The sequence below is a fragment of the Felis catus genome, chromosome B3 (assembly GCF_018350175.1).
Source record: "Felis catus isolate Fca126 chromosome B3, F.catus_Fca126_mat1.0, whole genome shotgun sequence".
NCBI lineage: Eukaryota > Metazoa > Chordata > Mammalia > Carnivora > Felidae > Felis > Felis catus.
In genome coordinates, this window is record NC_058373.1 from 28,385,830 (window position 1) to 28,409,187 (window position 23,358).

General features: G+C 37.4%; 1 protein-coding gene across 2 annotated transcripts in view; it reads right to left on the reverse strand.

Moving 5' to 3' along the window:
• Positions 1–23,358, reverse strand: part of TUBGCP5 (tubulin gamma complex associated protein 5) — a 71,955-nt gene that overhangs the window by 20,416 nt on the left and 28,181 nt on the right. The window contains exons 7-9 of one of the 2 annotated variants that reach the window (XM_045058970.1): positions 1,781–1,895; positions 939–1,028; positions 76–157 (exon numbers count right to left, since the gene is read on the reverse strand). In XM_045058970.1, coding sequence (XP_044914905.1) covers positions 76–157; positions 939–1,028; positions 1,781–1,895 — 287 coding nt within the window. Of the gene's footprint in view, positions 1–75; positions 158–938; positions 1,029–1,780; positions 1,899–23,358 lie in introns of both variants that reach the window. The other variant, XM_045058971.1, reaches the window with a different exon arrangement.

Genomic DNA, 23,358 nt, shown 5'->3' on the forward strand with positions numbered 1-23,358 from the left:
TTCTAAAGTTATATAACCAGGGTTTACATAAATCCTTTTATTTAATTTTAATTAGAAAAATTACAAATAACTTACATGTGTCAAATGAGTTACTATAATACTGTTTCTCACAGTTACCTTCCCATCTATCAACTGATATATAAAGAGCTTTTTTACCCTGAAAGTAACCTGAAATGAAATAAAAAAGATGAATGTACTTTAAATCTATAAAAATGTTCATTACAGTAATGCCTAAGAAGTTTTAACAAAAGATTCAAAATTGGGTGTTGGGGGCAAACAGGTCAGAGAATTAGAAAATAAGAGACATCAATCTTTTTATCTGATTAACTTAAGACTCAAGGGTATTTCAATATTATCTTACAGAGAAGTTGAAATAGTGTTGTTAAAGTATTTCCTCCTCTTTGTGATGGCCCAAACAGATTTCCCATTTTTAAGAAAGTCAATATACTTTTTGGTAGAGAGGACCATAACCTAGAAATCTCAGTAATACCAGCACTACATGTTGCATTTCTCATTTTCATTTTTGTGTGAACACAATCTAAAATCTTAGATTCCTGGTTTCCAGGTATAGGACACAGGCTCTCATTGATAAACTCTTGCCTATTAAGAGCAGTTAGCAAACCAGGAACCTTTCTTTGAACTCAGATATTAAAAAAGTAATGGTTTAATATAATTAAATCATATACTAAATTATTTAAAATGGGAAAGAAGCAAACATACCAAATTCTCATAATCTCCACAATCAATTCTGAAATATGGGTTTACTGAGGACCCCAGGCTACCTGTAGGGGAGCACTAGAAACAGTTTTGGGTTAAACCCAAGGGCCTATTTTTAGAAAGCATGTAAAGAAACTGTGAATACTTTTCCTTATAAACTAAAATTCTGGCTTCTCACTAATAAAATCTTCTACACTAATACTTAGGTTAAGAGATCTTACCATAAGGTTTCCCGAATAACCTGTGTCTCAGTAACAAAAACTCTGTCATCAGGAACATATAATGGGTCACTGCTATACAAGTGTTGGTCCCTATTAGACAGTAAACAACAAATGTCAATGAAAAGGTTTCTCATGAAGTAAAATTACATGCCTTAAGGAATATATGCATTTAGGGGAGACTGAGTGGCTCAGCTGGTTAAGTGTCTGACTCTTGACATCTGTGCTGACAGTGTGGAGCCTGCTTCAGATTCTCTCTCCCTCTTTCTGACACCCCCCCCCGCCCTTGTGTGCTCTCTTCCTCTCCCTCAAAATAAATAAACATTAAAAAAATATATATGCATTTAGTGGTAATTTAACAAGTAATTAATACGGCAAATAAACATAATATGCTTTAAATGCCCTCCCATACTCATTTCTACATGTCAACTGTAATACTCTAAGAGAAGTACTTTGAGAATAATTCCAATTATTATATTATATATATATAATAATGTATATATTATATTACATCTGACTGAGTCAAATGCTTAAAACTGTGTATTGTTTGGGCAAATAGTAATTGTAATTTTGTAATAAGTGCATTAAAACAGAAATCAAATAAATGGCCTAATTTAACCAATCCACTCACTTCGAAAATAAGTCAAAAGACAGATTATAATTAAATAATTAATCTCATTTTAAAAATAATTAAATAATTTAAAACTATGTTCAATTAGAATTGTTTAAAAAAAACAAGTTTAAATTTTAGGGAAGTACTCGATTTAAACCACAAATTTAAAGCAAATATTAAAATATCAAAGTTTATTCTATTAACACATTAAATGAAAAACTTAGCTTCTTACCAGACAGAGGCTAAATTGGAGTGCAAATGTAAACTATGAGGAAACCTTGAGGATCTGGCTGTCCAGTACTGATGAACAACATGCTGCTCCAGCCAGCTTCGGCCATTTGGCTCATCTACTGGAAGGATATTTAGTAAGTTTAAGTTATGAGCATTAACAAAGAAACACCTGATCAACTATGCCACAATTTTGGACTTATGGCCTTGTTCAAACATTCAACTGAAAAAGGCTCTTTAGAATATACATACAGGAACATATATACAAAATTTAATTAAGGATCACTGGCTATAAAATAAAAAAGTACTCAATTTTAAATAACCCCATGAATAATAGTTCAATAGTCATGAAAGAAATTGAAATGGTAACCAAAGATGCTCTCAAGAACCCTCAAACCCTGAGGGCTGGTGCTAAGCTTTAAAGAATTAGATATCTGGGGCACCTGGGTGGCTCAGTCGGTTAAGCATCCAACTCTTGGTTTCAGCTCAGGTCATGATCTCTCATGGTTCATGAGTTCGAACCCCTGGTCAGTGCTGCCACTGCGGAGCCTGCTTGGGACTGTCTTTCTCCCTGTCTATCCACCCCTCCACTCGTTCTCTCTCAGAATAAATAAATAAAACTTAAAAAAAAGAATTAGATATGTTATTTGGGTTATAAGCTAATATAACCTTGCTTCTAAAACCAGATAAAGACATAAAAAAAGTTTATCAAAGAATAAAAATGAAAAATTCTAAATTAAAAAATAGCTAACCCAGGGGTTGGCTCAGTTGGTGGGGCATGCAACTCTTCATCTCAGGGTCTTTAGTTTGAGCACCATGTTGGGTGTAGAGCTTATTTAAAAAAAAAAAATAGTAGTAAAAAATAACAGAACCATCATGGGAGTTCAGGAATTCAAGGATGATTCATTAACACAAAATCACACTTAATGAAGGAATTTCAGGTGCATCCCTCTTAGACTGAGACCCACTCCAGGAAACCTGCTCTCACTGCTGATGCTTCCTCTGCAGACTAGAGGCCTGGCCAAAACAGACATCATTAATGTGTCACAAAGAAAATACAAGATATAAGAATGGACAGGAGACAAAATTGTCAATACTTGCAGATGATAATGGTCATCTATGTAAAAAACCAAATGGGAGGGGGGCCTAGATGGCTCAGTGGAGCATGCGACTCTTGATCTTGGAGTCAAGAGTTCAAGCCCCATGTTTGGTGTAGAGCTTAAGTTAAAAAAAGAAAAAACCTAATGGGGAGGGAGGTCCAAGATGGTGGTGTAGGAAGACTCTGAATTCCCCTCCACCCATCAACATACCAAATCTATACCTACATATGGAGCAATTTTGCCCAAAGAACTGAGGGCTGACTGAACAGTTTCTGTATAAAAGACAGAGGTACCACATAGAGAGGGGTAGGAGAGACAGAAACATGGTAATGACAGGAACATGACCCCCAATGCTGTGAAATGCAGTGGTGAGGGACAGTACTGAGGGACCAGAAGATTTGCCCACCCTAGGACATAGGAAAAAGCTGCGGATTAAAGGGAAACTAGACTAGAATTGAAGGAAACCCATTTACTACCCTAGAGTGTCCACCAAACAGTGCAGGAATAGCTAGAACTCTCTGAGTTGCCAGAGGTGCTGGTGAACACCACTGTTTATGTTTCTCCTCAACCTTGATAGTATAGAGGGAAGCAGGGTCTGGGCACTCTAGGTGGCCTGCTACCTTGGTGAGTCCTGGGCCCCTAGCCAACACCAGTTGCAGTTACATACCTAAGATGGCACCACTGCCTCCAAACATCCCAGCTCTAGCCCTCCCAACAAAGCTACCCCAGTGTAGCAGGTAGTGGGACACCCCTAGCCTGCACTGACTATAGCTTCAGCCCTCTTGCCAAAATGGCCCTGATGTGGAGTACCCTGGGGACACCCTGGCCTGTGCTTGCTCCAGCGACAGCTGTTATGACAGGGCCCCCTGCATGGAGCAGCCAGATTTGTGGCTGTTCAACTGGACCATCAGGGTACCTCTGACACAGACTGCCCCCAGATCTTCATCCCGCACCTGCTATATCTCCAGCCAGCCAGCCTACGTTTCCAGACATACAGTCTATGCAGGGGATGTTCCTATACATGGCCATACCTTCAAGACTGGAAGACGTAGGTGTTCCACCTAATTCATAGAAACAAACACAGAAAGTGAAACAAAATGAGAAGGCCAGGGAATATATTCCAAATAATAAGACAAAACAACTTTTGAACTAAGTGAAACAGAGAAATGTAATCTAGCTGATAAAGAGTTGAAAGTAATAATCATAGAGATCCTCACGGGACTTGAGAAAAGAGTGGATGAACTTAGAACTTCAACAAAGGAATGGAAAATATAAAAAGAACCAATCAGAGCTTAAGAATACAATGACTGAAATAAAATAAACACTAGAAGGAATTAACAGCAGATTAGAGGATGTCTAGAAGCTATCTAGAAGCAGCTAGATAGCAGTAGCTAAGACAGAATAACGGAAAGCAAAATAATGGAACAGCAAAAAGAAAAAAAGAATTAAAAACAATAACAACAAGGTTAGGTTATACCTCTGAGACAGCAACAAGCATACTAACATTTACATTATAGTGATCCAAGAAGGAGAAGAGAGAGCGAAAGGGGCAAAAGAATTATCTGAAAATACGATAGCTGAAAACTTCTTTAACCTGGGTAAGGAAATGGACATCCAGGTTCAAGGATGTTGGATATCCAGGTCCAAGTACAGAAAGCCTGAAAAAAGATGAACCAAGGAGGTTCACATCAAGACATATAACACATAGAATGTCAAAAATTAAAGATAAAGAGAGAGACTTAAAAGAAGAAAGAGAAAAAGCAACTATTTTTGTACAAGGGAACTCCATAAGGCTATCAGCTAACTTTTCAGCAGAAACTTTGTAGGTAAGAAGGGAGTGGCAATGATATATACAAAGTGCTGAAAGAAAAAAAACCTACAACCAAGAATACTCTACCCAGCAAGACTGTTATTCAGAATTTATGGAGAGATATTAAAAAAAAAAAAAAAAAAAAGCTAAAGGAGTTCATCATCACTAAACTGGCCTATAAGAAATGTTAAAGGGATTTCTTTTTTTTTTAATTTATTTTTTTAATTGGGATTTCTTTAAGCAGAAAAGAAAAGGCTATGAGGAGAAGAAAATTATGAAAGGGAAAAATTTTACTGGTAAACACATAATAAAGTTGGTAGATCAATCACTTATAAACCTAGTATGAAAGTTTAATGTGGGGAGGTAGAGTGAAAATGTGCCTTTCAAATGTGTTATATATCTGGGATGTTATACATGAACCTCATAACAACCAAAAACCAAAAAAACATAGAAGATACACAAAAAAGAGAAAAGAATACAAGCAGAGCACTAAAAAAAGTCATCAATCATTATGGAAGAGAGCAAGAGAAGAACAGGAAAAAACCACAAAAACAGAAAACAATTACCAAAAAACAATACTTACATACCTATCAATAATTACTTCAAATGTAAATGAACTCAATGCTCCAATGAAAAGACATAGAATGACTGAATGGATAAAAAAGGTAAGTCCATCTACATGCTGCCTACAAGAGATTCACTTCAGACCCAAGACACATACAGCCTACTGAAAAGTGAGAGAATGAAAAAAGATATTCCATGCAAATATCAGTTCCCCACTTCCCCATACCCCCCAAAACCTGGTGCAGCAATACTTACATGAGAGAAAACAGACTTCAGTGGCTTTGAACCACACAACAGATCAGATGAATTTAATAGATGCAGAATATTTCTTCCCAAATCAGCAGAATATATGTACTTTTTGAGGGCACATGGAACACTCTCCAGGACAGATCACATGTTAGGCCATAAAATAAGTCTCAATAGATTTAAGATGGAAATCACATCAAGAATCTTTTCGGAGCACAATGGTATGAAATTAGAAATTAATTAAGAAAGCTGGGGAAAAAAACCCAAAACACGTGCAAACTAAACAAAATGATATTAAACAACCAATGGGTCAATGAAGAAAACAAGGAGAAAATTAAAAAATATATGCAGACAAAGGAAAATGGTAACATAAAGTTGAAAATCTTTGGGAGTCATAAAAGCAGTTCTATGAGGGAAGTTTATAGTGATACAGGCTTTTCTTAAGAATCAAGAAAATTTGGGGCATCTGGGTGGCTCAGTCGGTTAAGCGTCCGACTTTGGCCCAGGTCATGATCTCGCGGTCCGTGAGTTCAAGCCCCGTGTTGGGCTCTGTGCTGACAGCTCAGAGCCTGAAGCCTGTTTCAGATTCTGTGTCTCCCTCTCTCTGTGACCCTCCCCCGTTCATGCTCTGTCTCTCCCGTCTCAAAAATAAAATAAACGTGGAAAAAAAAATTTTTTTTAAAGAATCAAGAAAATTCTCAAATTAGCCATCCTATCTTATACTTAAAGGAACTAGAAAAACAAGAACAAACAAAACCCAAAGTTAGTAGAAGAAAGTAACTCAAGACAAAATAGAACAGAAATAAATGAAATAGAGATAGAAAAGTAGAAAAGATCAATGAAATTAAGAGCTGGTTTTTGAAAAGATAAAAAAGAATTGATAAACCTTTAGACAGACTCATCAAAAGGATTCAAAATAACAAAATCAGAAATGAAAGAGAAGTTACAACCAATAGCATAGAAACAAAAAGAATTTTGTAAGAGACTACTATGAAAAATTATATGCCACCAATTGGACAACCTAGAAGAAATGGATAAATTTCTAGAAACATACAATTTTCTAACCTTGAATAAGGAAGAAATAGAAAATCCAAACAGACTAATTACTAGTAACAAAATTGAATCAGCAATCAAAAAACTCCCAATAAACAGAGGTCTAGGACCAGATGACTTCCTAGGTGAATTTCACCAAATTATTAAAAAAAAGAGTTAATAACTATTCTTCTCAAACTATTTCAAAATAGAAAAAAAAAATCCAAATTCATTTCATTAGGCCAGCATTACTCTGATACCAAAACCAGATAAAGACATCACAAAAAATTTGATAGGCCAATATCCTTGATGAACACAGATGCAAAAATCATCAACAAATATTAGCAACCTGATTTCAACATACATTAAGAGTATCACCAACCATGATGATCAACTACAATTTTCCCCAGAAATGTAAGGATGGATCAATATTTGCAAATCAATCAACATCATACAACCACATTAACAAAATGAAGGATAAAATATCACCTCAGTAGAAGCAGAAAAAGCATCTGACAAAATTCAACATCCATTCATGACAAAAACTCTCGGCAAAGTGGATGTGGAGGAAATATAACTCAACATAATAAAGGCCACATATAAAAAACCCACAGGTAACATCATACTCAATGGTGAAAAGCTGAAAACTCTCCTCTAAGATCAGAATAGAAACAAGTCTCTCACCACTTTTATTCAACATAATACTGGAAGTCCTAGCCATAGCAAACAGATAAAAGAAAGAACTAAAAAGCATCCAAATTGGGTAAGAAAGAAAACTGTCACTATTTGCAGATGATATGATACTATGTATTGAAAACCCTAAAGGCTCTACCAAAAAAAGCCTATTAGAACTAATAAATGAATTCAGTTACATTATAGGATACAGAAATTAATATAAGGAAGAGTGTTGGGGCGCCTGGGTGGCTCACTTGGATAAGCGTCAAACTTCGGCTCAGGTCATGATCTCATGGTTTGTGGGTTTGAGCCCTGCGTTGGGCTCTGTGCTGACAGCTCAGAGCCCGGATCCTGCTTCCAATCCTGTGTATCCCTCTCTCTCTCTGCCGCAAAAATAAATAAACATTAAAAAAAAATTTTTTTAAATATAAGGAAAACTGTTGTGTTTCTATATACTAACAACAAAGTGGCAGAAAAAGAAATTAAGAAAAAAATCCCATTTATAATCACACCAAAAATAATAAAATACTTAGGAATAAAACTAACCAAAGAGCTGAAAGACCTGTACTCTGAAAACTATAAGACACTGATGAAAGAAATTGAAGACAACACAAATAAATGTAAACATATACCCTTATCACGGATTGGAAGAATACTGTTAAAATGTCCATAATGCCATCCAAAGCAGTCTATAAATTCAATGCTATCTCTTTCAAAATACCAAGAGCATTTTTCACAGAACCAGAACAAACAATCCTAAAATTTGTACGGAACCACAAAATTCGCCCCATAGCCAGAATAACCTTGAGAAAGAACAAAGCTGGAGGTATCACAAACCCAGTTTTCAAACTATACTACAAAGTTACAGTAATCAAAACAGTATGGTATGGACACAAAAACAGACACATAGATCAATGGAATAGAAATGAGAGACCAGAAATAAATCCATGTTTATATGCTCAATTAGTCTATGACAAAGGAGGCAAGAATATACAATGGGGAAAGGAGAGTCTCTTCTAAGAATGATATTGAAAAACCTGGACAGCTACATGCAAAATAATGACACTAGATGACTATGTTATGTCATATACAAAGATAAACTCAAAATGGATTAAAGATCTAATGGAAGACCTGAAACTACAAAACTCCTAAAAACAAAAACAACAAAAACACAGACAGTAATCTCTTGGACATCAATATTAGCAATATTTCTCTACATATGTCTCACAAGGCAAAGAAAACAAAAGCAAAAATAAATTATTGGGACTACATCAAAATAAAAAGGTTTTGCACAGCAAAGGAAACCATCAACAAAATGAAAAGGCAATCTACTGAATGGAGAAGATCTGTGCAAATGATATATCCAACAAATGGTTAACATTCAAAATATATAAACAGCTAATACAACCCAACACCAAAACTCCCCAATACTCTGATTAAAACATGGGCAGAGGTCCTGAATAGTTCTCCAAAGATGATGTACAGACGGCAAAGAGACACACATGAGAAGATGCTCAGCATTACTATCAAGGAAATGTAAATCAAAACCACAATGAGATATAATCTTACATTATCTAGAATGGCTAATCAAAAAGACAAGAAGTAACAATAAGAAGTTTTGAGAAGGATGTGGAATAAAGGGATCCTTTGTGCGTTCCTGTTGGGAAAATAAATTGGTGTGACCACTGTAGAAAATGGTACGGAATTTCTTCAAAAAATTAAAATAGAAATACCACTGACCCAGTAATTACAATTCTGGGTACTTACCCAAAGAAAATGAAAACACTAATTTGAGACAATATATGGACTTGTATGTTTATTACAGCATTATTTACAATAGCCAACCTAAATCCATCAGTAGATGAATGGATTAAAAAAAAAACGTGGTGTATATAGAGGTTGAACTACTATTCTGCAACAAAAAATGATGAAATCTTGCTATTCATGACAACATGGATTGACCAAGAGGGTATTAAAATAAGTCAGAGAAAGACAAATACGATTTCACTTATATGTGGAATCTACAAAACAAAACAAAACAAAACAAATAGAAAAAGACTTGTAAACACAGAGAACTAGTGTTTGCCAGAGGGAAGAGGGATGGGGGGGATGGGTGGAACTAGAAGGAGATTTAGAGGTAAAAACTTTCAGTCATAAAATAAGTTACTGGGATGAAGAGTACAGCATAGGGAATACAGTCAATAATATTGTAATAACTTTGTATGGTGACAGATAATAGCTACATTTAAGGGTGGTGAGCATTTTATAACGTATACAATTTCAAGTCACTATGCTGTACACCTGAAACTAATATAAAATTGTGTCATTATACTTCACCTAAAAAAAAAAAAATCAAAAGAAAGAAAAAAAAGACTGAATGAAGAACAAGGCAATCCACAATTGTGATTTGCCTGTTTCCAAAATCTTGCAACTCAAACTACATTTTTGTTTACATATATTTGCTTATGTTGATATACATGTTCAGAAACTTTTGTTAATGATTTTCATCAGCTCCTATAAGGCAAAAAATTATCTATCCAAACCCATTCTTTAATATATCATTTTGTATTTTGTTGGCTTTCTGTGAAACTGAATTTTGTTGCAAAAAAAATTTAAATATTACCCCAAACCAGTGACTTTTAACAGATACTCCCACAAATAACAAAATTTCAATGAGTCAAAAATTTAATGTATAGTCATTAAATGCTATTAACGTATCAAAATGCCGTTTTGATAACCACACTTCTTTCAAAAATATTTAAAATCATTTAGTTAAATGATATAACAGTTCTGGGATCTCAAGTAGGATTCCAATTCATAAACATTTATCTCAATGTTTTCCAAAGTGAGATCTATGACCCATTGCAGAATCACCTGAAATGCTAACCTACTAAAAATCAGACTACCCGAGTGAGGTGCCTATAATCAGTATTTTTTTAACTTTATTTTTTATTATTTAAAATTTATATCCAAACTAGTTACTATATATTAAAGCAATGATTTCAGTAGATTCCTTAATGCCCTTACCCATTTAGCCCATCGCCCTCCCACAACCCCTCCAGCAACCCTATTTGTTCTCCACATTTATGAGTCTGTTTTGTTTTGTCCCCCTCCCTGTTTTTATATTATTTTTGTTTTGCTTCCCTATGTTCATCTGTTTTGTCTCTTAAAGTCCTCATATGAGTGAAGTCATATGAATTTTTTCTTTCTCTAATTTCACTGAGCAAAACACCCTCCAGTTCCATCCATGTAGTTGCAAATGGCAAGATTTCATTCTTTTTGATTTCTGAATAATACTCCATTGTATATATATACCACTTCTTTATCCATTCATCCATCGATGGACATTTGGGCTCTTTCCATATTTTGGCTATTGTTGATAGTGCTGCTATAAACATGGGGGTGCATGTGTCCCTTCAAAACAGCACACCTGTATCCCTTGGATAAATGCCTAGCAGTGCAATTGCTGGGTCGTAGGGTAGTTTTATTTTTAGTTTTTTGAGGAACCTCTATACTGTTTTCCACAGTGGCTGCACCAGCTTGCATTCCCACCAACAATGCAAAAGAGATCCTCCTTATCTGCATCCTTGCCAACATCTGTTGTTGCCTGAGTTGTTAATGTTAGCCATTCTGACAGGTGTAAGGTGGTATCTCATTGTGGTTTTGATTTGTATTTCCCTGATGATGAGTGATGTTGAGCATTTTTTCATGTGTCTGTTGGCCACCTGGATGTCTTCTTTGGAGAAGTGTCTATTCATGTCTTTTCCCATTTCTTCACTGGATTATTTCTTTTTTGGGCATTGTTTGACAAGTTCTTTGTAGATTTTGGATACTAACCCTTTATCTGATATGTCATTTGCAAATATCTTCTCCCATTCCACCAGTTGCCTTTTTTTTGTTGTTGTATAAATCACCTTTTATTTATTTTTCAATATATGAAATTTATTGTCAAGTTGGTTTCCATACAACACCCAGTGCTCATCCCAAAAGGTGCCCTCCTCAATACCCATCACCCACCCTCCCCTCCCTCCCACCCCCAACCAACCCTCAGTTTTTCCTCAGTTTTTAAGAGTCTCTAATGCTTTGGCTCTCTCCCACTCTAACCTTTTTTTTTTTTCCCTTCCCCTCTCCCATGGGTTCCTGTTAAGTTTCTCAGGGTCCACATAAGAGTGAAACCATATGGTATCTGTCTTTCTCTGTATGGCTTATTTCACTTAGCATAACACTCTCCAGTTCCATCCATATTGCTACAAAGGGCCATATTTTGTTCTTTCTCATTGCCACGTAGTACTCCATTGTGTATATAAACCACAATTTCTTTACCCATTCATCGATTGATGGACGTTTAGACTCTTCCCATAATTTGGCTATTGTTGAGAGTGCTGCTATAAACATTGGGGTACAAGTGCCCCTATGTATCAGTACTCCTGTATCCCTTGGGTAAATTCCTAGCAGTGCTATTGCTGGGTCATAGGGTAGGTCTATTTTTAATTTTCTGAGGAACCTCCACACTGTTTTCCAGAGTAGCTGCACCACTTTGCATTCCCACCAAAGTGTGAGAGGGTTCCTGTTTCTCCACATCCTTGCCAGCATCTATAGTCTCCTGATTTGTTCCTTTTGGCCACTCTGACTGGTGTGAGGTGATATCTGAGTGTGGTTTTGATTTGTATTTCCCTGATAAGGAGCGACGTTGAGCATCTTTTCATGTGCCTGTTGGCCATCTGGATGTCTTCTTTAGAGAAGTGTCCATTCATGTTTTCTGCCCATTTCTTCACCGAATTATTTGTTTTTTGGGTGTGGATTTTGGTGAGCTCTTTATAGATTCTGGATACTAGCCCTTTGTCCAATATGTCATTTGCAAATATCTTTTCCCATTCCGTTGGTTGCCTTTTAGTTTTGTTGGTTGTTTCCTTTGCTGTGCAGAAGCTTTTTATCTTCATAAGGTCCCAGTAATTCACTTTTGCTTTTAATTCCCTTGCCTTTGGGGATGTGTCAAGTAAGAAATTGCTACGACTGAGGTCAGAGAGGTCTTTTCCTGCTTTCTCCTCTAGGGTTTTGATGGTTTCCTGTCTCACATTCAGGTCCTTTATCCATTTTGAGTTTATTTCTGTGAATGGTGTGAGAAAGTGGTCTAGTTTCAACCTTCTGCATGTTGCTTTCCAGTTCTCCCAGCAGCATTTGTTAAAGAGACTGTCTTTTTTCCATTGGATGTTCTTTCCTGCTTTGTCAAAGATGAGTTGGCCATATGTTTGTGGGTCTAGTTCTGGGGTTTCTGTTCTATTCCATTGGTCTATGTGTCTGTTTTTGTGCCAATACCATGCTGTCTTGATGATGACAGCTTTGTAGTAGAGGCTAAAGTCTGGGATTGTGATGCCTCCTGCTTTGGTCTTCTTCTTCTTCAAAATTCCTTTGGCTATTCGGGGCCTTTTGTGGTTCCATATGAATTTTAGGATTGCTTGTTCTAGTTTCGAGAAGAATGCTGGTGCAATGTTGATTGGGATTGCATTGAATGTGTAGATAGCTTTGGGTAGTATTGACATTTTGACAATATTTATTCTTCCAATCCGTGAGCAGGGAATGTCTTTCCATTTCTTTAAATCTTCTTCAATTACCTTCATAAGCTTTCTATAGTTTTCAGCATACAGATCCTTTACATCTTTGGTTAGATTTATTCCTAGGTATTTTATGCTTCTTGGTGCAATTGTGAATGGGATCAGTTTCTTTATTTGTCTTTCTGTTGCTTCATTGTTAGTGTATAAGAATGCAACTGATTTCTATACATTGATTTTGTATCCTACAACTTTGCTGAATTCATGTGTCAGTTCTAGCAGACTTTTGGTGGAGTCTATCGGATTTTCCATGTATAATAGCATGTCATCTACAAAGAGTGAAAGCTTGACTTCATCTTTGCCAATTTTGATGCCTTTGATTTCCTTTTGTTGTCTGATTGCTGATGCTAGAACTTCCAACACTATGTTAAACAACAGCGGTGAGAGTGGGCATCCCTGTCGTGTTCCTGATTTCAGGGAAAAAGCTCTCAGTTTTTCCTCATTGAGGATGATGATAGCTGTGGGCTTTTCATAAATGGCTTTTATGATCTTTAAGTATGTTCCTTCTATCCTGAATTTCTCGAGGGTTTTTATTAAGAAAGGATGCTGAATTTTGTCAAAGGCCTTTTCTGCATCAACTGACAGGATCATATGGTTCTTATCTTTTCTTTTATTAATGTGATGTATCACGTTGATTGATTTGCAAATGTTGAACCAGCCCTGCATCCCAGGAATGAATCCCACTTGATCATGGTGAATCATTCTTTTTATATGCCGTTGAATTCGATTTGCTAGTATCTTATTGAGAATTTTTGCATCCATATTCATCAGGGATATTGGCCTGTAGTTCTCTTTTTTTACTGGGTTTCTGTCTGGTTTAGGAATCAAAGTAATACTGGCTTCATAGAATGAGTCTGGAAGTTTTCCTTCCCTTTCTATTTTTTGGAATAGCTTGAGAAGGATAGGTATTATTTCTGCTTTAAACATCTGGTAGAACTCCCCTGAGAACCATCTGGTCCTGGACTCTTATTTGTTGGGAGATTTTTGATAACTGATTCAATTTCTTCACTGGTTATGGGTCTGTTCAAAAGCTTTCTATTTCCTCCTGATTAAGTTTTGGAAGCGTGTGGGTGTTTAGGAATTTGTCCATTTCTTCCAGGTTGTCCAATTTGTTGGCATATAATTTTTCATAGTATTCCCTGATAATTGCTTGTATCTCTGAGGGATTGGTTGTAATAATTCCATTTTCATTGATGATTTTATTTGGGTCATCTCCGTTTTCTTTTTGAGAAGCCTGGCTAGAGGTTTGTCAATTTTGTTTATTTTTTCAAAAAACCAACTCTTGGTTTCGTTGATCTGCTCTACAGTTTTTTTTTTAGATTCTATATTGTTTATTTGTGCTCTGATCTTTATTATTTCTCTTCTTCTGCTGGGTTTGGGGTGTCTTTGCTCTTCTGCTTCTATTTCCTTTAGGTGTGTTGTTAGATTTTGTATTTGGGATTTTTCTTGTTTCTTGAGGTAGGCCTGGATTGCAATGTATTTTCCTCTCAGGACTGTCTTCGCTGCATCCCAAAGCGTTTGGATTGTTGTATTTTCATTTTCGTTTGTTTCCATATATATTTTAATTTCTTCTCTAATTGCCTGGTTGACCCACTCATTCGTTAGTAGGGTGTTCTTTAACCTCCATGCTTTTGGAGGTTTTCCAGACTTTTTCCTGTGGTTGATTTCAAGCTTTACAGCATTGTGGTCTGAAAGTATGCATGGTACAATTTCAATTCTTGTATACATATGAAGGGCTGTTTTGTGACCCAGTATGTGATCTATCTTGGAGAATGTTCCATGTGCACTCGAGAAGAAAGTATATTCTGTTGCTTTGGGATGCAGAGTTCTAAAAACATCTGTCAAGTCCATCTGATCCAATGTATCACTCAGGGCCCTTTATTGATCCTGTGTCTAGATGATATATCCTTTGTTGTAACTGGATTATTAAAGTCCCCTGCAATTATCACATTCTTATCAATAAGGTTGCTTATGTTTATGAGTAATTGCTTTATATATTTGGGGGCTCCCGTATTTGGCGCATAGATATTTATAATTGTTAGCTCTTCCTGATGGATAGACCCTGTAATTATTATATAATGCCCTTCTTCATCTCTTGTTACAGCCTTTATTTTAAAGTCTAGTTTGTCTGATATAAGTATGGCTACTGCAGCTTTCTTTTGACTTCCAGTAGCATGATAAATAGTTCTCCATCCCCGCACTCTCAATCTGAAGGTGTCCTCAGATCTAAATGAGTCTCTTGTAGAGAGCAAATAGATGGGTCTTATTTTTTTTTATCCATTCTGATACCCTATGTCTTTTGGTTGGCGCATTTAGTCCATTTACATTCGGTGTTATTATAGAAAGATATGGGTTTAGAGTCATTGTGATGTCTGTATGTTTTATGCTTGTAGCAATGTCTCACAGGATCCCCTTTAGGATCTCTTGTAGGGCTGGTCTAGTGGTGACAAATTCCTTCAGTTTTTGTTTGGGAAGACCTTTATCTCTCCTTCTATTCTAAATGACAGACTTGCTGGTAAAGGATTCCCGGCTGCATATTTTTCTTGTTCATCACATTGAAGATCTCCTGCCATTCATTTCTGGCCTGCCAAGTTTCAGAAGAGAGATCGGTCAGGAGTCTTACAGGTCTCCCTTTATATGTTAGAGCACGTTTATCCCTCACTGCTTTGAATTTTCACTTTACCCTTGTATTTTGCCAGTTTCACTATGGTATGTCATGCAGAAGATCGATTCAAGTTACGTCTGAAGGGAGTTCTCTGTGCCTCTTGGATTTCAATGTCTTTTTCCTTCCCCAAATCAGGGAAGTTCTCAGCTATAATTTCTTCAAGTACCCCTTCAGCATCTTTCCCTCTCTTTTCCTCCTCTGGAATATCAATTATGCGTATATTGTTTCTCTTTAGTGCATCACTTATTTCTCTAAATTTCCCCTCATACTCCTGGATTTTTTTTTTTATCTCTTTTTCTCAGCTTCTTCTTTTTCCATAATTTTATTTTCTAGTTCACCTACCTATTCTCTCCTCTGCCTCTTCAATCCGAGCGGTCGTCGTTTCCATTTTGCATTTCGTTTAAAGCGTTTTTCAGCTCCTCCCGACTGTCCCTTAGTCCCTTGATCTCTTTAGCAAGATTCTCTGCTCTCCTCTATACTGTTTTCAAGCCCAGAGATTAATTTTATGACTATTATTCTAAATTCACTTTCTGTTATATTGTTCAAATCCTTTTTGATCAGTTTCTTAGCTGTTGCTATTTCTTGGGAGATTCTTTTGAGGAGAATTCTTCCGTTTGGTCATTTTGGATAGTTCCTGGAGTGGTGTGGAACTGTAGGGCAGTTCCCCTGTGCTGTCTTGCATAACTCACATTGGTGGGTGAGGCCGCAGTCAGACCTGATGTCTGCCCCCAGCCCACTGCTGGGGCCACAGTCAGACTAGTGTGTGCCTTCTCTTTTCCTCTCCTAGGGGCGGGATTCACTGTGGGGTGGCGTGGTCCGTCTGGGCTACTTGCACCCTGCCAGGCTTGTGGTGCTGGGGATCTGGCATATTAGCTGGGGTAGATAGGCAAGGTGCACGGGGGCGGGAGGGGCAGGCTTAGCTCGCTTCTCCTTCGGTGATCCATCAGGAGGGGCCCTGCGGAAGTGGGAGGGAGTCAGGCCTGCCGCCGGAGGTGTGGGTCCGCAGAAGCACAGCGTTGGGTGTTACGCGGTGCAAACAAGTTTTCTGGCAGGAGCTGGTTCCCTTTGGGATTTTGGCTGAGGGATAGATGAGGGAGATGGTGCTGGCTAGCACCTTTGTTCCCCACCAAACTGAGCTCTGTCCTCCCAGGACTCAGCAACTCTCCCTCTCGTTGTCCTCCAGCCTTCCTGCTCTCTGAACAGAGCTGTTAACTTACAACCTTCCAGATTTTAAGTCCCGCTCACTGTCTGAACAAACTCCGTCCAGCCCCTCCGTTTTTGCAAGCCAGACTCGGGGTCTCTGCTTGGCCAGCGGGCCACCCCTCCGCCCCAGCTCCCTCCCGCCAGTCCGTGTAGCGTGCACCGCCTTGCCACCCTTCCTGCCCTCTTCCGTGGGCCTCTCGTCTGCACTTGGCTCCAGAGACTCCATTCTGCTAATCCTCTGGCGGTTTTCTGGGTTATTTAGGCAGTTGTAGGTGGAATCTAAGTGATCAGCAGGATGCGGTGAGCCCAGCCTCCTCCTACACCGCCATCTTCCCCCTCCCCACCAGGAAAATCTCAGTTGCCTTGTAGTTTTGCTGATTGTTTCCTTAGCTGTGCAGAAGCTTTTTATTTTGATGAGGTCCCAATAGTTCATTTTTGCTTTTGTTTCCCTTACCTCCGGAGACGTGTTGAGTAAAACGCTGCTGTGGTCAAGATCAAAGAGGTTTTTGCCTTCTTTCTCCTTGAGGATTTTGATGGCTTCCTGTCTTACATTGAGGTCTTTCATCCACTTTGAGTTTACTTTTGTGTATGGTGTAAGAAAGTGGTCCAGGTTCATTCTTCTGCATGTCTTTGTCCAGTTTTCCCAGCACCACTTGCTGAAGAAACTGTCTTCATTCCATTGGATATTCTTTCTTGCTTTGTCAAAGATTAGTTGCCCATATGTTTGTGGGTCTATTTTTGGGTTCTCTATTCTATTCCATTGATCTGAGTGTCTGTTCTTGTGCCAGTACCATACTGTCTTGATGATTACAGCTTTGTAGTATAGCTTTAAGTCTGGGACTGTGATGCCTACTGCTTTGGTTTTCTTTTTCAAGATTGCTTTGGCTATTCAGGGTCTTTTCTGGTTCCATACAAATTTTAGGATTATCTGTTCTAGCTCTGTGAAGAATGCTGGTGTTACTTTGATACGGATTGCATTGAATATGTAGATTGCTTTGGGTAGTATCAACATTTTAACAATATTTATTCTTTCTATCCAGGAGCATGGAATCTTTCTCCATTTTTTTTTTTTTTTTGTGTGTGTGTGTCTTCTTGAATTTCTTTCATAAGCTCTCTATAGTTCTCATTGTATAGATTTTTCACCTCTTTGGTAAGATTTATTCTTAGGTATTGTATGGTTTTTGGTGTAACTGTAAATGGGATCCATTCCTTGATTTCTCTTTCTGTCGCTTCATTGTTGGTGTATAGGAATGCAACCGATTTCTGTGCATTGATTTTATATCCTGCAGCTTTGTTGAATTCATGAATCAGTTCTAGCAGTTTTTGGGTGGAATTTTTTGGGTTTTCCATATAGAGTATCATGTCATCTGCGAAGAGTGAAAGTTTGACCTCCTCCTAGCCTATTTGGATGCCTTTTATTTCTTTGTGTTGTCTGATTGCAGAGGCTAAGACTTCCAGTACTGTATTCAATAACAGTGGTGAGAGTGGACATCCCTGTCTTGTTCCTGACCTTAGGGGGAAAGCTCTCAGTTTTTCCCCATTGAGGATGATATTAGCATTGGGTCGCTCATATATGGCTTTTATGATCTTGAGGTATGATCCTTCTATCCCTACTTTCTTGAGGGTTTTCATCAAGAAACGATGCTGTATTTTGTCAAATGCTTTCTCTGCATCTGTTGAGAAGATCATATGGTTCTTATCCTTTCTTTTATTGATGTGATGACTCACGTCTTTTACTGATGTGATGAATCACGTTAATTGTTTTGTGGATATTGAACCAGCCCTGCATCCCAGGTATAAATCCCACTTGGTCGTGGTGAATAATATTTTTAATGTATTGTTGGATCCGGTTGGCTAATATCTTGTGGAGGATTTTTGCATCCATGTTCACCAGGGAAATTTGTCTATAGTTCTCCTTTTTAGTGGGGTCTCTGTCTGGTTTTCGAATCAGGGTAATGCTGGCTTCAGAGACAGAGTTTGGAAGTTTTCCTTCCACTTCTATTTTTTGGAGAAGTTTCAAGAGAATAGGTGTTAACTCTTCCTTATATGTTTGGTAGAATTCCCCTGGAAAGCCATCTGGCCCTGGAGTCTTGTTTTTTGGCAGATTTTTTATTACTAATTCGATTTCCTTACTGGTTATGGGTCTTTTCAAATTTTCTATTTCTTCCTGTTTCAGTTTTGGTAGTATATGTGTTTCTACGAATTTGTCCATTTCTTCCAGATTGCCCATTTTGTTGGCATATAATTGCTCATAATATTCTCTCATTGTTTTTATTTCTGTTGTGTTGGTTGTGATTTCTCCTCTTTCATTCTTGATTTTACTTATTTGGGTCCTTTCCTTTTTCTAACTTGATCAAACTGGCTAGTGGTTTATCAATTTTGCTAATTCTTTCAAAGAACCAGCTTCTGGTTTCATTAATCTGTTCTACTGGTTTTTTTTTTTTGTTTCAATAGCATTAATTTCTGCTCTAATCTTTATTATTTCCTGTCTTCTGCTGATGTTGGGTTTTATTTGCTGTTCTTTTTCCAGCTCTTTAAGGCATAAGGTTAGGTCATGTATCTGAGATCTTTCTTCCTTCTTTAGGAGAGCCTGGATTGCTATATACTTTCCTCTTATGACCGCTTTTGCTGCGTCCCAGAGGTTTTGGGTTGTGGTGTTATCATTTTCATTGGCTTCCATGAACTTTTTAATTTCTTCTTTAACTTCTTGGTTGGCCCATTCATTCTTCAGTAGGGTGTTCTTTAATCTCCAAGTATTTGTTACCTTTCCAAATTTTTTCTTGTGGTTGATTTTGAGTTTCATAACGTTGTGGTCTGAAAATATGCACGGTATAATCTTGAGTAATATTTTTAAGTCATGAAAAGAATGATAAAACTTCCAGTTATTAGAAAATTGAAACCATACAGAACTCTGTGTGTGTGTGTGTGTATATATAAATATATATATTATACATAACATATATAATACATATATTTTAAGTTTGCTTATTTATTTTGAGAGAGAGAGTGTGCAAGCAGGGAAGGGGCAGAGAGAAAGGGAGAGAGAGAATTCCAAGCAGGCTTTGTGCTATCAGTGCAGAGCCCGATGCGGGGCTTGATCCCATGAACCATGAGTTCATGACCTAAGCCAAAACCAAGAGTTGGACACTTAACTGACTGAGCGACCCAGGCACCCCCAGAACTATATATATTAAAAGTGAAATTTCCTCAGTACTTCTGTGGTACTATATAGCCTTTTCTGTACGTACACATAGTTTTTGGGTTTTTGTGTGTGTTCTTTTGGTAACATAATGAGATTATATTGCATATATCACTGTACCTATCCATTTGATGATTTTGGCTGATTTAAAGATCTTGGAGATATTTATATGTTGGCATACACAGTGTATATACACAAATTTTCCTTCATTCCTTTTTAATATCTGTATAGTGTTCCATAACATGGACATATTACAATTTATATAATCAGCTTCTTATTGACATTGTTGTTTCACATTTGTCACCACCATAGTCAATACTTTTGTTTCTATCTTTGTGCACATACTCAGGCTTATCATTCTGGAAGTGAGTTTGGGTTTAAATAATACCTTGAGTACCTATGCTCCAGCAATGTTCTAAGCCAGGGTTATTTTTCCTATAAAGGTCCAGAGAGTGAATATTTTTTTCTTATATATTTTTTAACGTTTATTTATTTTTGAGATAGAGAGAGACACAGCATGAACGGGGGAGGGGCAGAGAGAGAGGGAGACACAGAATCGGAAGGAAGCTCCAGGCTCTGAGCCATCAGCCCAGAGCCGACACGAGGCACGAACCCGCGGACCGTGAGATCGTGACCTGAGCCGAAGTCGGACGCTTAAATGACTGAGCCACCCAGGCGCCCCCAGAGAGTATTTATCACAACTACCTCATTCCACTGTTGTAACATCAAAGCGGCATAGAGAATATATAATGAGAGTGTGGCTGTGTTTCAATAAAAGTTTAATTACAGAAACACCAGTGTGGCTAACTCTAGTTCTGGGTACTTTACATACTACGTATCCTTGCAGCCCTCAAATGTAGGTGCAGTTATTAGGCCCACTTTATGGATGAGAAAATTGACAAAGAAAAATGAAGTATGTGTCCCAGGTTATGTGCCTGGTAAGTAGCAGAGCCAGCATCTGACTGCATACATCCAAGCATCTGACTGCATACATCAAGTTGAAAATGAGAAAGAAGCTGCCCCAAATACCTTCCCCAAAATGTTAGATCCTAGGACCTGACCCTCACACACACTTACTGAATCACTCGCTTATGATTCTTTTAAGGCAATATGCTTACTCAGCACTCCAGGAGCACTTGCCTTCCCACTCCTCAGATGGGCCAATGTTCCCTTTGTCCCTCTCACGGTGTGACTGTGTCCTGGCTTTTGATGTGTTTCACTAGCATCACCTTATAGAGAGGTCAGCTCAGTGTCTGGGACCACCCAGCTACCCAGTGGTAGGAAAGACAGACTTGAGCAGGTGAGATCAAGCTGGGTCCTGGCAAGTCTGCTGCTTTGAGTTGTTGATGTCTGCTCCAATATCATTACATGAACCCAGGTGGGCACATTGGTTGGCCTGCCTTGACTCATTTTCCTTCTTTGGAGTCATGGGGAAAGTACCTATTAGATTGTTATGAAGATCAAATGAGATAATACAGGAATAATTCTTGGCTGCATACTTTTCTGATTCAGCACACTGAATATATCCCACCACTCGTTTCTGGCCTGTCAGGTTTCTGTGGATAGGTCTGCTGCAAACGTGATCTGTCTTCCCTTGTAGGTTAGGGACTTTTTTTTACCTTGCTGCTTTCATGATTCTCTTCTTGCCTGAGTATTTTGTGAATTTGACTATGATATGCCTTGTTGATCGTTGGTTTTTGTTGAATCTAATGGGAGTCCTCTGTGCTTCCTGAATTTTGATGTCTGTGTCTTTCCCCAGGTTAGGAAAGTTTTCTGCTATGATTTGCTCACATAACCCTTCTACCCCTTTTTCTCTCCCTCCCTCCTCTGGGACCCCTATGATTCTGATGTTCCTTTTTAATAGGTCACTGATTTCTCTAATTCCTAAATCGTGCTCTTTTGCCTTAATCTCCCTCTTTTTCTCTGCTTCGTTATTCTCTATAAGTTTATCTCTATATTGCTGATTCTCTGTTCCGCCTCGTCCATCCTTGCCGCTGTTGCATCCATGATTGCAGCTCAGTTACAACATTTTTAATTTCATTCTGGCTATTTTTTACTTCTTTTATCTCTGCAGAAAGGGATTCTAATTTATTTTTGACTGCAGCTAGTATTCTTATTATCATGGTTCTAAATTCTGGTTCAGACATCTTGCTTTGTGTCTGTGTTAGTTAAATCTCTGTTGTTTCTTCACGCTCTTTCTTTTGGGATGAATTCCTTCATTTGGTCATTTTGAAGGGATAAAAGGACTTAATGAGGTAGAAAAATTGGAATTAAAAAAATTAAAGTTAAAAAAATATTAAAATTAAAAATCAAAAACACACCCACACAAAAATCTAATAGATGATGCTAAATTCTAGGTGTGTTTTGGTCTGGGTGTAGAAAGTGGTTTGACAGATTAGAGAAACAAACAAACAAAAAAAAAACAAAACAAATAAAAAAGGGGGGGAGGAAAGGAAAAAAAAAGGAAATCGTTTGGGAATTTGAAAAAATGAATACACTAAAGTAGACTAAAATACACAAAAGTAGAGAATAGTATAAAGAATAGTAGAAAATAGAGAATAGTAGAAAAAAGTATAGAAAAATATTTTTAATAAAAATTAAAAAGAAATACGAATTTTTTCATTTTATGTATTTAAGAAAAAAGAAAAGAAATGAAAAAGAGAAAAAAGATATAAAAGAAAAAAGGAAAGGCAAAAAAAAGAAATCGCTGGAAAATTTGAAAAAGTGAATACACTATAGTACACTGAAATCAAATGACGGGAGTAAGATAGAATTTGAAAAAATTTACATAAAAGCAAAAAATATACTAATAACAATTAAATAAAAATATTTTTAAAAGAAAAAAGAAAAAGAAATTAAAAAAAGGAAATTGTTTGAAAATTTGAAAAGGTGAGTACACTTAAGTAGACTAAAATAAAATGATGGAAGTAAAGTATAATTTGAGAAAATTTACACAAAAGTAAACAATACAGTAATAAAAATTAAACATATTTTTAATAAAAATTGAAAATAAAAATGAGTTTTTTCTCTTTCTGTATTCAAGAAAAAGAAAAGAATTGTAAAAGAGAAAAAGGAAAACGAGAGAGAAAAAAAATTGAGTAGATGAACCTGCTAACAGATTGACATAGGACTGAAATTGCTTTGTTTTCCTCTAGAGGTAGGTCAAAGTAGCTCTTTATAGTCCATAGATTAAGCTGGCAGTGAGGTTTGTGTTCCTGAAGAGCAAAATTGGCCCAGTTGGGTGGGGTCAGTGCAACAGATCTGCTCTCCACTAGATGGTGCTGCTAGTCTACTGGGGTGGATTGCTGTAATGCTCATCAGTGTGCATGCGCAGGAGCGGTGAAAAATGGTGCCACCCAGTCTGTTCTTCCAGATCAGCATCACGCACCAGTTATCCGTCTTCAGCTCTCATCCACTCCCCACTTTTCCACTCTCTGTGACCAGGCCCCGGGGAGTACCTCTCTCCCAAGTTTTGTCTC